This window comes from Centruroides sculpturatus, unplaced genomic scaffold (assembly GCF_000671375.1).
Source record: "Centruroides sculpturatus isolate CEXI.00-Female unplaced genomic scaffold, Cexi_2.0 scaffold1688, whole genome shotgun sequence".
Taxonomy (NCBI): Eukaryota; Metazoa; Arthropoda; class Arachnida; order Scorpiones; family Buthidae; genus Centruroides; species Centruroides sculpturatus.
In genome coordinates this window covers 83,349-98,826 of record NW_019385793.1, presented here as the reverse complement: position 1 = coordinate 98,826, position 15,478 = coordinate 83,349, and the positions used below count along the sequence as shown (strand labels likewise).

Genomic DNA, 15,478 nt, shown 5'->3' with positions numbered 1-15,478 from the left:
TATTGTCATCTTTTGAATTTTGCAACATATGATTGCAAACTTGTATCCTTATGTGCCTACTGCTCTATCAGTTCATAGGGTAACTCTTGAGATCTGCTGCTGCTAAAGCCAAAGTGTTTCAAATGCTGAACAATGGTTGATTGTGAAGCTAAGTTTGGCAGATAGTTGGTGAGTGCTGCTGCCTGGCTCCTACTGAACAGTTTCAAACAGTACTTTGTCATCAATGGTCATCCAGACCAAGGTTGGTCTATGAGGCTGTGTTTCCAGAGTTGAAGCAGTGGAACCATTCAGCTGCAGTTGTCTTGCTAATTAGGCCTCGGCCTTCAATTTTGCAAATTTTCTCTGTTGTCATCCTAGCAGTGAACCCTTGTTTCCGGTAATGATGCAAGATGCATGAAATGATAAGTTTTTGTCAGTCATTCGTTCTTATAGAAAATAACTTTTTCCGAATGAATGAACTCAACAGCTCTATAAAATGACAGTATGTGCTTTGATGATTACGCAGATACCAACTCTGCATTCACAGCAGTGTTGTCGGTGCTAGAGATGTTTTCAAAAAAATGTTGTCAGTGTCTGAGAACTTTTGAATCACCATGATAATTGACTAAGAACAGAAAATACTTCTGATGATCTCTTATGTACAAATTCCATATTCCAGTGATTATAATTCTGTAATTTCATAAGGGGCTGACAAATCTGGAACTATAGACATAATTGTGTTTTCTCTCAATTATATTCTTAATCTTTTTGTTTTCACTTTTGTTCATTTATATTCTCTAAAAATATCAAAACAAAAAGAAATTAACTGCAACTTAACATAGAAAGCATAATTTCTTCAGCATAATTTTATACAAAAAAAAAAACTCCCATGGTTTAAATTAAATTTGGCCAAGACGACACCTTACAGATTTAAAAACTGACTGGGTTGTTCATTTTCTATGTGTTTGGGTCCTCCAACCATTGCAACTTCCGTTAAAATGAAGAAATGGAACAGGATCACACATCTTTGTTAATTTATTAAGGGAAAGGTTGAAAAGATGACAAAAGTAAAACTTACCAGAATGAAAGGCTTCAAACATGCGAGAAGAGTTTTGAAGAAGAGAGTGGAAACAGTGGACCACCTTCTGTTCTCGGGCATACCAGTTCCTTATCACATTCTTAAAGAAAAAAAGTTAGAAAATTCTCCACAAAATAATTATAAATATATTTCCATAATTAAAATATTTTGATCACCCTCAAATCGTGCCAACTGCCAAATGACTAGGGCATTTGACAATGCCTTAGTCAACTAGAGCTTTGTTGACTTTAAAATTAATAAAACTGTCAACATTTGAAAATGCATTTGGATAATCAAGAAAACCAAACACTTTTTCAAAAATCAATTGACAGAGACAACCAATGTAAAGAAAGATGAGTTGAAAATTAAGACTAAAAGTGGTCCTCCAGGAACATCAGCCTTCTGGCACTCCAAGAGGGAATTAGTATCTTCTTCTCTGATAGAATTCAAATCATCATAGGTAAATGGACCCTCTGTCACCAATGATCATGATGGCTTTAAATTATATAAGTGGAACAATAGTGGAATATGGATTTCCTCTGTCTCTGATACAAATGCCTGAAGAAATAGGGACTGTTCCTTAATTTAAAGATGACAACCGTGAATGTTATTTTAATATAGTTTTTCATAGGACTTTATTAGAAAGTTTTAAACTGTTTTGAAAATTAATAAAATTAAATTTTGAAAATATACATAAATAAGGACACATTTATTGTTCAGATTATATTTATTGTGCAAATTTCTTCTTGGTTAGGAAACAGAATCTCTTGGAATATTCTTTTCCTTACTCAGAAATATTAATATGGAGAGTTGGAACTTGATCTGCACAATTTTATTATAAATAGGATATACCAGATTTTAGATATTTTAAAACTTTTCACACACAGATTGTTGTCATCTTTCAAAAGTGAGAAAAATATAGAATTGTGAGAGGCTACTGGTTATCTTTCCATTCAAATAAAGAAAATACGTGACTAAATACACCATTCACCTGCAAGAGATTTTTGGCCAGTCGAACTTTTCCCGTGTAGATTAGAAGGAAGTGGTCCTCAAATCTCTTTAGAAATTCTTCACTAATCTGGGCCTCTTCCACCAGAACTCGCAGCGGGAGACCTGGTTCAGATAGTCCCCTCTTGATTCCTCCTACTATTCCACCTACCTGGTCCTGCCATCCTCCACCTGTGGTCAGCAACTGCTCCAACTGAAGCACCTGTAAAGGAGATAAATGCATTTCAGTGATAAAGGGAAATGCCACATTAAAAGGCAACTTAAATGAAGGAAGATACCGCATGTATCAGAGACTCGTGGCAGTAAGAGCGTCCAGTGACGGTCCACAGAGCGGCCAGGATGGCCGAAGCCATGATACTGCTGGTTCCCATACCTAAATACAATTATTACTTGTAAATACTTTTGAATGCTTTAGATATTTCTTGCTTTCTTCATCACAAATAAGTTACTTATCTTGATGTGACCTAAATTTGGCTAATTTTTCCAGATTTTTTATATCTTGTAAGTCAAGTGATGAAAACCGAGTCAGAGATCAGATCCAAAAAATACTTAGGCCACATCAAGATATATTAATCACAGAGAAGAAGTAAAAATATTTATAAGTTACTTATGATCATTTTTCAATGCCAAACTAATGAAAATATTAGTCAAAAGGATCTCAGAATATTACTAGACATTGAGTACCAGCTAAATTTGGCTAATTTTTCCAGACTTTTTATATCTTGTAAGTCAAGTGATGAAAACCAAGTCAGAGATCAGATCCAAAAAATACTTAGGCCACATCAAGATATATTAATCACAGAGAAGAAGTAAAAATATTTATAAGTTACTTATGATCATTTTTCAATGCCAAACTAATGAAAATATTAGTCAAAAGGATCTCAGAATATTACTAGACATTGAGTACCAGCTAAATTTGGCTAATTTTTCCAGACTTTTTATATCTTGTAAGTCAAGTGATGAAAACCAAGTCAGAGATCAGATCCAAAAAATACTTAGGCCACATCAAGATATATTAATCACAGAGAAGAAGTAAAAATATTTATAAGTTACTTATGATCATTTTTCANCCGAATTTACTTGTCACTAGGCTAAACCACAAATAACCATTCCCAGTTCTGTATTTTATTTATAAATGCATTTTTAATAATATATGATTAATAAGAATCTATTTTAAGCTTACAAACAAATAAATTTTAGTTTTTAATATAGTACAGGAAAAAAATTAATCTAAATTTATGAATACATGTACAGTACATACATACTTGTAAATATACATGTTTACAATTTGGCAATGTTTACAGTACATTGCAGACTCTTTATTTGTGAATGTGGTTTGCTCTAAGACATTTTAATAATATATGGTTAGTTAATAAGAATCTATTTTAAGCTTACAAACAAATAAATTTTAGTTTTTAATATAGTACAGAAATAAAAGTAATCTAAATTTACGAATACATGTACAGTACATACATACTTGTAAGTATACATGTTTACAATTTGGCAATGTTTACAGTACATTGCATACTCTTTATTTGTGAATGTGGTTTGCTTTAAGACATTATAAAATAAGATGATTCTGTAAGGTTAAATAACAAATAGTTATTAAAATTATTTTGCAATAGTTGAAAATAAATTAATTTATGTTAAATTTACCAATATCAAGTGGCACTGACAACAACACCAAACAGTAGATATTGGAACTACTGTGGAAAATGCCAATATTGAGCTCTTAAAGACCGCTAAATAAGACGACAATACAGAGTCACAGATGTTTTCATATTTCGTTCTCTAGTATTTATGATGGTTATATTAATATTTACTGTAAATGTATGTATTTTAATATGATTTTATGTGCTTTTAACACTTTTCTAGTGATATTACAACTTCAATATTTGTGATGGAGAGAGATAAAGTTGAATAAAATGACTCAAACTTGATTTTTATTTTTCCATATATATATATTTTTTGACAAATGACATATAATTGAGAATGACTTAACTCGAAATGACATAACCCAAGTTATATACCTGTACACTCATTATGATAGAAATTAGTGCACCAAGAAGGAGTTATCTTATCACTGTGAAACTTAGCATGCAAATAAATCTCAAGAAGATATGGAAACAATTAGAGTTATAGTATGATGGCTTGTTGCATAATGCCAGCAGAAGACATCAAAGTGAGTCTCCCTATTAAAAATGCATGCAAAGGCATCCTGTCTGTAGTTTACCTGTTACAGAGGGATGCTGTATCACTAGAGATGCCTTTAGGTCACAATTGAAAACCATACGAACAACTAACTGAGTTTGAAAGGAGAAAGATCATGAGGTTGAGAGAAACTGGATGGTCATCAGCCGAATAGCCTGCCACCTAGGCCATTTTGACAACACTGTAAGGTAGTGTTGGGACCAGAGGATGAGAGGCAGTTCACACACACAATGCCCAGGCTAAGGGATACCTTTGGCAGACTACTAGCTGAGAGGATTGCTTGGTCCTCCAACAAACAAACAAACACACACACAGCCAACCATATTGTTTCTGCCATCTGGACACAGGCAGAGCAATCATTACAGCCCCATGTCTGTCTCTGTTCGTACCATTTCAAAGGTGCTTGGGTGAAAAACATTTGGTATAACAGCAGCCATTATGTGCGCTGCCATTGACACCACCTACCGTCACTTCAGTTTGGAGTGGTGTCACTCCCAGTGGGATTGGACCACAATGGAATGGAACCAGATCATCTACAATGACAAATTCAGATTCAGTTTGGGCACTGACAACAACCATTTCAAAGGTGCTTGGGTGAAAAACATTTGGTATAACAGCAGCCATTATGTGCGCTGCCATTGACACCACCTACCGTCACTTCAGTTTGGAGTGGTGTCACTCCCAGTGGGATTGGACCACAATGGAATGGAACCAGATCATCTACAATGACAAATTCAGATTCAGTTTGGGCACTGACAACAACCATTTCAAAGGTGCTTGGGTGAAAAACATTTGGTATAACAGCAGCCATTATGTGCGCTGCCATTNTCACAAAAATTTCGGAGACTAGAACGGATTAATTGCATTTGCATTAATTTCTATGGGAAAAATTGCTTCGGTTAATGAACGGAGTCGCGGAACAGATTAAGTTCGTTAACTGGAGTTCCACTGTATTGAGCTCTTAAAGACCGCTAAATAAGATGACAATACAGAGTCACAGATGTTTTCATATTTCGTTCTCTAGTATTTATGATAGTTATATTAACATTTACTGTAAATGTATGTATTTTAATATGATTTTATGTGCATCACAAATATTGAAGTCGTAATATCACTAGAAAAGTGTTACTTTTCTAGTGATATTACAACTTCAATATTTGTGATGGAGAGACATAAAGTTGAATAAAATGACTTAAACTTGGTTTTTATTTTTCCATATATATATTTTTTTTTGACAAATGACATATAATTGAGAATGACTTAACTCAAAATGACGTAACCCAAGTTATATACCTGTACACTCATTATGATAGAAATTAGTGCACCAAGAAGGAGTTATCTTATCACTGTGAAACTTAGCATGCAAATAAATCTGAAGCAGATATGGAAACAATTAGAGTTATAGTGTGATGGCTCATTGCATAATGCCAGCAGAGGGCATCAAAGTGAATCTCCCTATTAAAAATGCATGCAAAGGCATCCTGTCTGTAGTTTACCTGTTACAGAGGGATGCTTTATCACTAGAGATGCCTTTAGGTCACAATTGAAAACCATATGAACAACTAACTGAGTTTGAAAGGAGAAAGATCATGAGGTTGAGAGAAGCTGGATGGTCATCAGCCGAATAGCCTGCCACCTAGGCCATTTTGACAACACTGTGAGGTAGTGTTGTCAAAATGGAGAGAGACAGTTCACACACACAATGCCCAGGCTAAGGGACACCCTTGATAGACTACTAGCTGAGAGGACTGCTTGATCCTCCAACAAACAAACAAACACACACACACACAGCCAACCATATTGTTTCTGCAATCTAGACACAGGCGGAGCAATCATTACAGCCCCATGTCTGTCTCTGTTCGTACCATTTCAAAGGTGCTTGGGTGAAAAACATTTGGTATAACAGCAGCCATTACGTGCACTGTCATTGGCATCGCCCACCATCACCTCAGTTTGGAGTGGTGTCACTCCCAGTGGGATTGGACCACAATGGAATGGAACCAGATCATCTACAATGACAAATTCAGATTCAGTTTGGGCACCGACAACAACCGTGTTTGTCTGGAGGCCCCATGGTAAACATCTCAATCCTGCCTACATTTTGGAGTGTTACACTGCCCCCACATCTGGTATGATAGTCTGGAGTGCCATCACATACAATAGCCAGTCACCTCTAGTATTGATCAAAGGGACCACAATAGCCCAGCAGTATGTTAGTGACATCTTGTAGCCACATGTGTTGCCTCTCGTGGCAGGACTCTCAAGAGCCATTTCCAACAGGACAATGCACACACAGCAAGGGTGTCACAAAACTTTCTCCAGCACATTGCCACAGCCTGCCTGGTTCCCTGATTTGTCACCAATCAAACATGTCTGGGATCACCTATGATGCCAAGCTGGACAGCCTAGGAGTTTGGCCAAACTAGAGAACCGCTTGCAGCAACTCTGGACAGAGATGTCACAGGACATCATAGCACATCTGTATGCCTCCATGCCCTCCTGTATCACATCATGTATTCATGCTATAGGTGGCCCAACATAGTACTAGAATCTCCTTTCATTTGTAGTTTTTCCTGCAATAAATTATCCTTTTGCTTTCATTTTGTAATCACTTACTTTATCACTGTTACACTCACACATGTACAATTTCATTTGATTCTGACAACTCCTTCTTGTTGGTGTTAATTTTCATGGCAATGAGTGTAGTATGCAGTTTAGAGGGCATTCTTTTAAGCAGGAACCACTAAAATTCCATTAAGTGTCAAATATACAAATTGACCACTGAATGACATTTGCTATTGTTTCATTTCATTTTTATTTTACTTATTTAAATTGTAAATTAAAAAGAACAGAAGTTTAATATCCATAAAACCAATAACACAAATGCAGTACCACAACTTTTACTGGTTGTAAAAAAATAAAATAGACAATACTAACAGTCTGCTTCTAAACACTTTTCTTCAGGAGTTATTATATAGAGGGTAATAATTAGATGTTTCTTTTAAGATAGTTCAAGTAGGAGTGTGTAATAATATCAATTAAAACATGATTGATATACAGAAAATGAAAGGAAGAAGTAAAGGCCAAGCATTTGTGGTTTCCAGAAAAATCAGGACAGATAAAAGTATTTGTGGTGTACAGAAGATGTTTTTGTGCTTTGTTTAAATATTCCCAATAAGTTCAAACAAATGAAAAGTTATTTGCAGAGTTTGTTATTGTCAGAAATTGGTAGATAATTCATATAATTGCATAATTCTTAATAATGACTTTCAAATTGACTTTTAAAAACACGTAATTTGAGGTTCAACTATAGAAAATTACACAATACTCTGTTTTAAAAGAAGTTTGGAAATATTACACAATTATTTTAGTATCTCAAAAATAGTAAAGAGTTCTTAAGTAAGGAATAAAAATATGATTCTTTAAAAAACCAATTTTCTAAAATAAAATCACACAATAATCAAAGTAAGAGAGAGAGAGAGAGAATAATTTTGTCGAAAGGTATCATTTACCCGATCCTCGAGGAAGCAAAGACCAAGCTGCAATTCGAAATCCTCCTTCATATTTGCTTCTCAGTTGTTGGGACAGAGGAACTTCACTTTCCACTTCCACCAATCCGACATACACGACAGCAGCTTTCAATAATGCCGCTAAAATCAAATTATTGACAATTATTTTACAGTTCTATAATTAGGCAGACCTAGAATCGGCACTTAAACAGTTACGTCAATCAATTTTGCACTATAAACTTTATATAAACAAATAGTATATATTTACCTTCAGCATTTGGTTGGTTATAATCTAATAGCTGATCTACATGGTTGATGGTGAGGGTGGGTGCAGATTCATTTTCTCCCAAATTCATTATTATTTCTAAACTATAAAAGAGTTCTCTCTGTAAATAAAGCTGTGCTCAATATTAATTTAAAATAAATGAAACAAATCTTATTTAGAATCAGACTGTCTGGGTGCCCCAAAATACTTATTAGCACAGAAATTTGAATATATATTCTTCTTTAACTTTCCAGTCTTAAGGTTTAGACATATTAGTTCCATGCTATACATTTTTTCTAGTTAACATATCATTATTTGTGTACATATCTAGCTTTTCATTTACATACTTTCATCTTTCCCATCATTTTTCTTCCATATACGTGTAAGAAAACTTTTAGTATATTTTATAAAATAACACATTGGTATAATATCTCACATTTGGTTCACAAAATAAAAATCAATATGCATTGGGCCAGACTGACAAATAAGCACAAGCAAAAGCATGTGACCTGAGCTATCTTAGTGACAAGTTTCTGGTTATGAAGTGCATCAGAAAAATGCTGGTCAAAGAACAGACTTTACTCGAGCCACAACACTCTGACTTTTGGTTTAGATTTAACTGATGGCACCACCAATCAAAAAACAGAAAGAATAAAATACACTTCATTCTGTCTTTTTTTACATAGCATTTTGAAAAATTCTTAAGTTTTCCAGATACCTCCATACTGTTTCATAAAGTAAAATAAAAATCAAATGGCAAGACACTTTACATACATTATAATTTCTTCCTGAATAAATAAACAAAACACCAGTAATATCCAGCAAATAATATACTTAATAAAAGCAAAAGTTTGAAAATTTTTAAATTGTCATTATCAGGATAAAAAGCATCTGAACATATATATGAAAATTTGATCATCAAAGTGATGTTAAAATTTTCATATATTGCTATTTATGAATTACTAATGTCATTTCATTATTTATACTTAGTTAAATCCAGTTTCAAGTGTTGTATAGTTATCATTTTTCCAGAATGTTCTGAATATAAACATGTTTTGTTGTCACTTCTACTAAAGCAGTGCCTGTTAAAGTGTGTGAAAGATATGCCATTTTCCTCTTTTTGAATGAAAGGTTTGCATTTTTCTTTACTTTCTCTAGTACAGTAGTTCTATATTTTCTGGCTTAGTTGTCTGTGGGATCTTTAATGTTTTCCTATTTATTCTCATTTCAAAGGTTTCAATTCTAAGAATATAATCTATTACTAATGGAAGAGGCTATTTATCAAAATACGCTTATGAAATTGCTGTTATTTAGAAAAGCTGCCTAAAATCTTTATTTCTCCAGAGGGAAAAATTACTTATTTGTAGTAATATATCTAGAGATTTAAAGAATCCAGCAACAAGTTGCATAACTTTCCCAGAAAACAAATTTCATTCCAGAGATTTCATTTTTGTGACCAGAAAGAAAATGAAATCATTCCCACATATATTGCGGAATTAAGAAAATTATCAAGGAACTGCATACTTGACAAAAACTTGAATGAGGCTCTCTGCAATCAAATAGTATGTGGAATCCATGATGAAAATCTACAGCAAAAATTATTAAGCTCACTCGACCTAACCCTCACCATAGCTCAAGAAAAAGCAATTGCCCTCTAACTCCTGGTTTTCCCACCAATGAGACAGGAGGTCAGGTAAGAGAGACTGAGTGACAAGCTATGAGGAGTCACGCCTAGGAAGATAAAAGGAGAGAAAGGGTCAGTATAGACCACGTTCAAACAGTGACTTGAAACTAAGTGAGTCATTCCATACATGCTCAAGGACCTGCCTCAGCACATATTTAATGGTAACTGTTTGTTAATACCCTGGAAGTGAATAGATTGGATATTCACTGTCCACAAAGTGACCATAGTTGACATTACTCCAGTATCAGGACCCACTGATCTAAGCTACAGGTAGACCATCCTTCATCCTATCTTTTCTGTTTCTAGTTGTAAGCAGAATAGTATTATGTTTAAGTTGAATTGTCATTGTCTTAGTTTTAAGCTGAACTGTATATAAATCAATTGTTGTGGAAAGTTCAATTGAAAGCGGGAACTTAGTATATTAGTATATATATTATATAGAGGGTAATAATTAGATGTTTCTTTTAAGATAGTTCAAGTAGGAGTGTGTAATAATATCAATTAAAACATGATTGNATATATATATGTATATATATATACATATATATATACATATATACAGTGAGTGATCGGTTAACGAACAAATTGGATAACGAACACTTTCGCTAAAGATTTTTATGTTCGGACAATGAACACATGATCGGAAAACGAACACCTCACAGAACAAACACAATAAGAAGCAACGTAAAATAATGAATACCGATTGGTCTTCCCTCGTCTTCAGACAACAATTTGAAACTTTTTGGAGCGCGGGAGACGTCAACATCGACGCTCAATTCGGTATATACTGATCGGATAGTATTCCTTTGAACTTTGAAACTCTCCCTTGTTATTCCAGCCTTTTATTTTTCTGACGGAAACAATTTTTTGTAGTATTCGCAAGACTGTTGGGTGGGCACTCGTTAAGTTTTGCATCAGTTTTTATTTTCGAAAGGTGAGTGTATAATAGCAAAGGTACAGAGTGAGCAGATGTCTGATGTCTGTTGTTGCTGGACAGTATGGCTTGAACAGGTCTTGAAGTAGGCCACAGTTCAATCTTATCTAAGAAAGATACTGTATAATCAAGAAGACTCAAGCAGCTTAAGGAGTAACAAAAATCACATCTAAGAAATAAAGAACATTGAAAAGCTCATAATGGAACCTGAAACGAATCTGATGACAGAAAAACGCCAAGAACTCTTGAATGAAGAACGCCAAGAAACTCGGCAAGATATGTTTTCTTCTGAAAAAGGTTGAGGTTGGTTTCTTCCAAACCAGGTTGAGGTTAATAGGCTTAGGGATCTCTCAATTACAATGCCATTAATTGCTTCTGAAAAATCTTGAAGAAGAGGGAAAAGCAATCAACATTAGACAGATTTTTTAACCCCACAAATGGAAAAAAACATGACTAATAAAAATGCAAGACTGTTTATATATGTATTTTTATTATTACATATAAATAAATGTAGTAAAAAAGTATATATTTTTTGTTTTGGGGTCTCCAGAATGAATTAATCAAATTCCCATAAAAACCTAAGGCAAATCAATAATTGGTTAACGAACGATTTGGATGGCGAACAAAGTCTTGGAACGGATTATGTTCATTAATCAATCACCCACTGTATATATATACCTTTGTTCTCTGTAATGGGCAGTCCGACCTCTCTTATCTCATTTCGATCAATAAAATGTGATTGACTGTTATTTGCATTGTCTTATTGTCACGTGTTTTCCATCTTTTCACACAAGAAACAAAACAAAACCTGCAAGGAATATCAGGAAAAGAATTGTCCATAACATTTGCACAATTTTTGTTATACAACCAGATAACATCAAGTATCATAACTGGAAAATCACCAGCAGAATTGCTAATGAATTGACAACTATGGACAAGATTGAACGACATTCATCCAGATTCATTGTTGAAAGGTCAAGAAACAAATACAGACAATCCTACCTTTCAGGTTGGTGATTCCATATATACAAGAATCTATGGAAAGGAGACTGAGTCAAAGTAGTTGAAGGCAAACACAACAGAAAATATAGGCTTATTAATGTATTATGTGAAGCTAGAAGATGACCAGGTATTAAAAAGACATATCAACCAATTGAGACATTGTGCAACAGAAGTGTCACCAGGTATTGAAGATGCAATACAGACTACCAAAGAGCCACATACAACCATGAGGAAGAATCACAAGTGGAACACGGTTCAATGAAGATAGCAAACAGCCCACAAATGAAAACAAGGAACAAAGTCCAGTAAACATAAACACACCAACAGAACGTTTAGGACTCTCCACCTCAAAGGATACCTGTATATCACAAAGAGTGGCAGAATGGTAAAACCACCCACAAGACTGGGATCTGATTGACTTACATTAATTCTTAAAAAACTCATTGTACGTTTGTTATTTATGTTTCAGCCAAAAAACGGGAGTATTATGTACCCTACAGATATGAAAAAAGAATAGGCCTAATAATTTTATGTTATAATAATATAATTGTACTCTGACTACTAGAGGGAGCTATAAAAAAATGTATCATCATGATAATGGCAGATTAAAGCACATTTCTTACCTACTGAGTTGTAAGTTCTTTCAAAAGATGAACACAGCAATTACCACCCGTCTAAAGGAGCACCAACCCGATATATCAAAAAACCTATTAACCACCACCCTGTCAACATATGCCAGGAACCCTGATGTGATGGTCCATTTCAACAGGACCAAAATCATACAAAGAACAGTGGATAGATCACATATCAGATATCTGGAGTTAATGGAGATCTACAGAGTGACCCAAAAGTCAAAAGCCATCAACTATAAAGAGAATAATGCAATCCTTAACACGTGGAAAAAATATATAATTCAACAGAAACACATTCCATGTAGTTTGCCACGTACAAACATTCCACCAATCAACGTCTATAAACTATCCTCTAATCTACATAAAGTTTATGATCCATTCCAAAAAGTATGATTCGAACTTTAGAACACCAGCCTGAGGATGTCCTTTTATAAATGGATGAAAATGTTCACTTCTCAAAGTGAGTAGTTCTTTTTTTATCGCTGGTTCATTGGATTTGTGAAGCAGTGGATCTTTGATTAATATTAACCAGTATTGGAGTGTTGTTCTTATGAAAGGTTTGCATTTTTCTTTACTTTTTCTAGCAGTTCTGTATTTTCTGGCTTACTTGTCTCTGGGATCTTTAATGTTTTCTTACTTATCCACATTTCAAAGTTTCCAAATTGTTTGATTACATCTGCTTTTAATGTCCAATTTTCAAAACTGTACAGAAAGACTGACCATACATAAAATAAGGCTGTGTACAATAAAATATTAAGATTAATAGTGATTTGATAAAATAAGAGACATGAATTACATAAAATAACATGGATAGAAACATTAAAGCAAAGAAGAAATGCACTTAATTATTATTCAATACTATAAAGAATTTAATAAAGTTTGTTAAAATGGTTGCTAACCACCAATAGGAAATTGTACTTGAAGAAGAAGAAAAAATTATTGATGCTTATTGATTATATCTTACGTATTTCAGTTTACCAAAAGATTAATGCAATTTTAAAGCTGTAATGTATCATTGAAAGTTTTTGAATGTTTACTTGTTTGTTATTTGGCATTAAACATATCCTCATAAGGTAGTTTTTGTTAAATACCATATTCATGGTGTGTCATCCATATGTAATTTACATTAGCAATAGATTAATTTCTTACTGTACAGAAAAACTATATTTAAATAATTCAGTTTAAAAGTTAAAGTGACTTAATACTTAATGTTAAATGAATTAAAATGCTAAAATATTTACTGTATAAGAAATTAACTTACTCTGGTATTCTGCAAGCTTTAGCACCAATTGGTTTCTGAAAATGAATTTATTTGTTAAATAATAAATTGTATTTAAATATTTAAATTAAGAAGTTATTCTTCAAATGATAATTTTTACAAAATGTCTCAAATTTTTCTTTCAACTCTAAAAACATACTTTTCCGTCAATCAGCACTGCCACATTGACCACAGATCCACCCAATTCGTAACAAATAGGAGGAGTGTCGGACCAACCACCCTGGAGATCCACTCTGGCCGGACATTCTACCACCACATATTGATTGAATGGTAAAAGCGGAACTTTTGACAATTGAACAAACTAGAACCAACGAGAAATGAGATTATTATTTATCACATTCATTTTTACATAAACAAAACAGTTATAAACAATATATTAGAGCTTTCATATACAAGCAACCAAATATTTAAACCATTTATTTAAATTTGGTTCCAATAAAATTCTATCATTAAAAATTTCCATTATTACCATAGATATTAACTAAAATGCATTTTGGGATTCAAGTTCCCCGTTCAGTTAGTAATATTGTTGTGCATAAAACCAATATGCTTTAAAAAAATAAATTTTAGTTTCTTTTTGCTTTTTCTACCATCTTATCTTTTAACAGTCACACAAATCAGTCTTGTTTTAAAAAGGTTCCTCTAATCTAAGAACTTTCTCATATAAGTTCGTATAAATTTACATTATTATTTAATTAGTCATAAAAATGTATTATTCATATTTTTATACTTCTAAATTCTGATTTTAAACTAATATATTTACAAGACAAATATACTTTAAAACATTTTAAAAAAAATTCATGTAGTTATTATTATTTCTACAGTTTATTTTTTTACATCAAATTTAATCTGACAATTTTAACTTGTAAGAAATTATAAAATACAATTTTCAATATTTTATCCATATCATCATGTAAAATGTACATGCTACATGTTTTCTTTCAGGTAACTTATTTATAACAATTAATATGCATCACTTCATTCAAAAATCTCCTTTCCTAAGAATTCTTTCCTATAGTGTTTCTACTTATTCGTTTTACAGTATCCAAAAAATTTTTTTTTTTTTAATCAAATGCTTTATTAGTAGTAGGGTTTCTCCAACAAGATCCTAGCAAACCTGGGAAATCCCGCAAATTCCTTAAAAATTCACTTTTTTCTTATTGTGTTAAAGTTGAAAAAATTTTGCAAATAGAAAGTATAATTAACCTATAAACTGTCAGAATACATTTGTATTTATTAATTTTAAGCCTGCTTATTAGTTTTTTAAATTTTTGCTTATTATGGCATGTCACAGATTGTTAATAATCAATATGTAGTCTGTTTGTAGTAGGACTAAAAATTCTTTACTTGTTGGAACCTGTAATATCTAGAATAATTGTACTTATGCTGTCTTCATTTTTAACCATGCCCGGTAGCTTCGATAACTGCATTATGCCAGGTTGTGCAAGTTGGACAAGCATACAAACGAGTATGAAGCATGAAAGTATGAAGTTCTTCTTCATAAACCTGATCATTAAAGCCAAACAAACTGCCAAATTATTGGGCGATAAGCTTGAACCTGCTATTTAAAGCAGCCAAAGAAGACTAATCAAGAATACTAGATGGCAAAAGAAGTACTGCCACACATCTCGAAAGCAAACTAGAAATCTTCCAGGCTACGAGTGAGAAAACATGTAACGTCTGTTTCTCTTTGTGGCAGCCTAATAATTGTAACCTAGCTCTGCATCTGAAAATCCAGATGGAGCTATTAAAACATGTGCAGTCCATCCGCCATATTCTTTTTCTCTCTCTCGGCTACACTACTCATGACAAGTGAATGTTCTGTACCGACGCATGCTTCTAACCGATCGAACTTTACTCAATAAGTGTAAAACAAAATCTTGTACGTGATTGTATA

The 15,478-nt window shown here is 33.3% G+C and overlaps 1 protein-coding gene across 3 annotated transcripts in view; it reads right to left on the bottom strand.

Moving 5' to 3' along the window:
- Positions 1-15,478, bottom strand: part of LOC111642164 (L-fucose kinase-like) — a 46,871-nt gene that overhangs the window by 8,122 nt on the left and 23,271 nt on the right. For all 3 annotated transcript variants that reach the window (XM_023388451.1, XM_023388450.1, XM_023388452.1), the window contains 7 exons: positions 13,721-13,882; positions 13,564-13,598; positions 8,054-8,154; positions 7,789-7,926; positions 2,344-2,438; positions 2,049-2,267; positions 1,058-1,157 (listed from right to left, as the gene is read on the bottom strand). In XM_023388451.1, the coding sequence (XP_023244219.1) occupies positions 1,058-1,157; positions 2,049-2,267; positions 2,344-2,438; positions 7,789-7,926; positions 8,054-8,154; positions 13,564-13,598; positions 13,721-13,882 (850 nt within the window). The remainder of the gene's footprint in view (positions 1-1,057; positions 1,158-2,048; positions 2,268-2,343; positions 2,439-7,788; positions 7,927-8,053; positions 8,155-13,563; positions 13,599-13,720; positions 13,883-15,478) is intronic.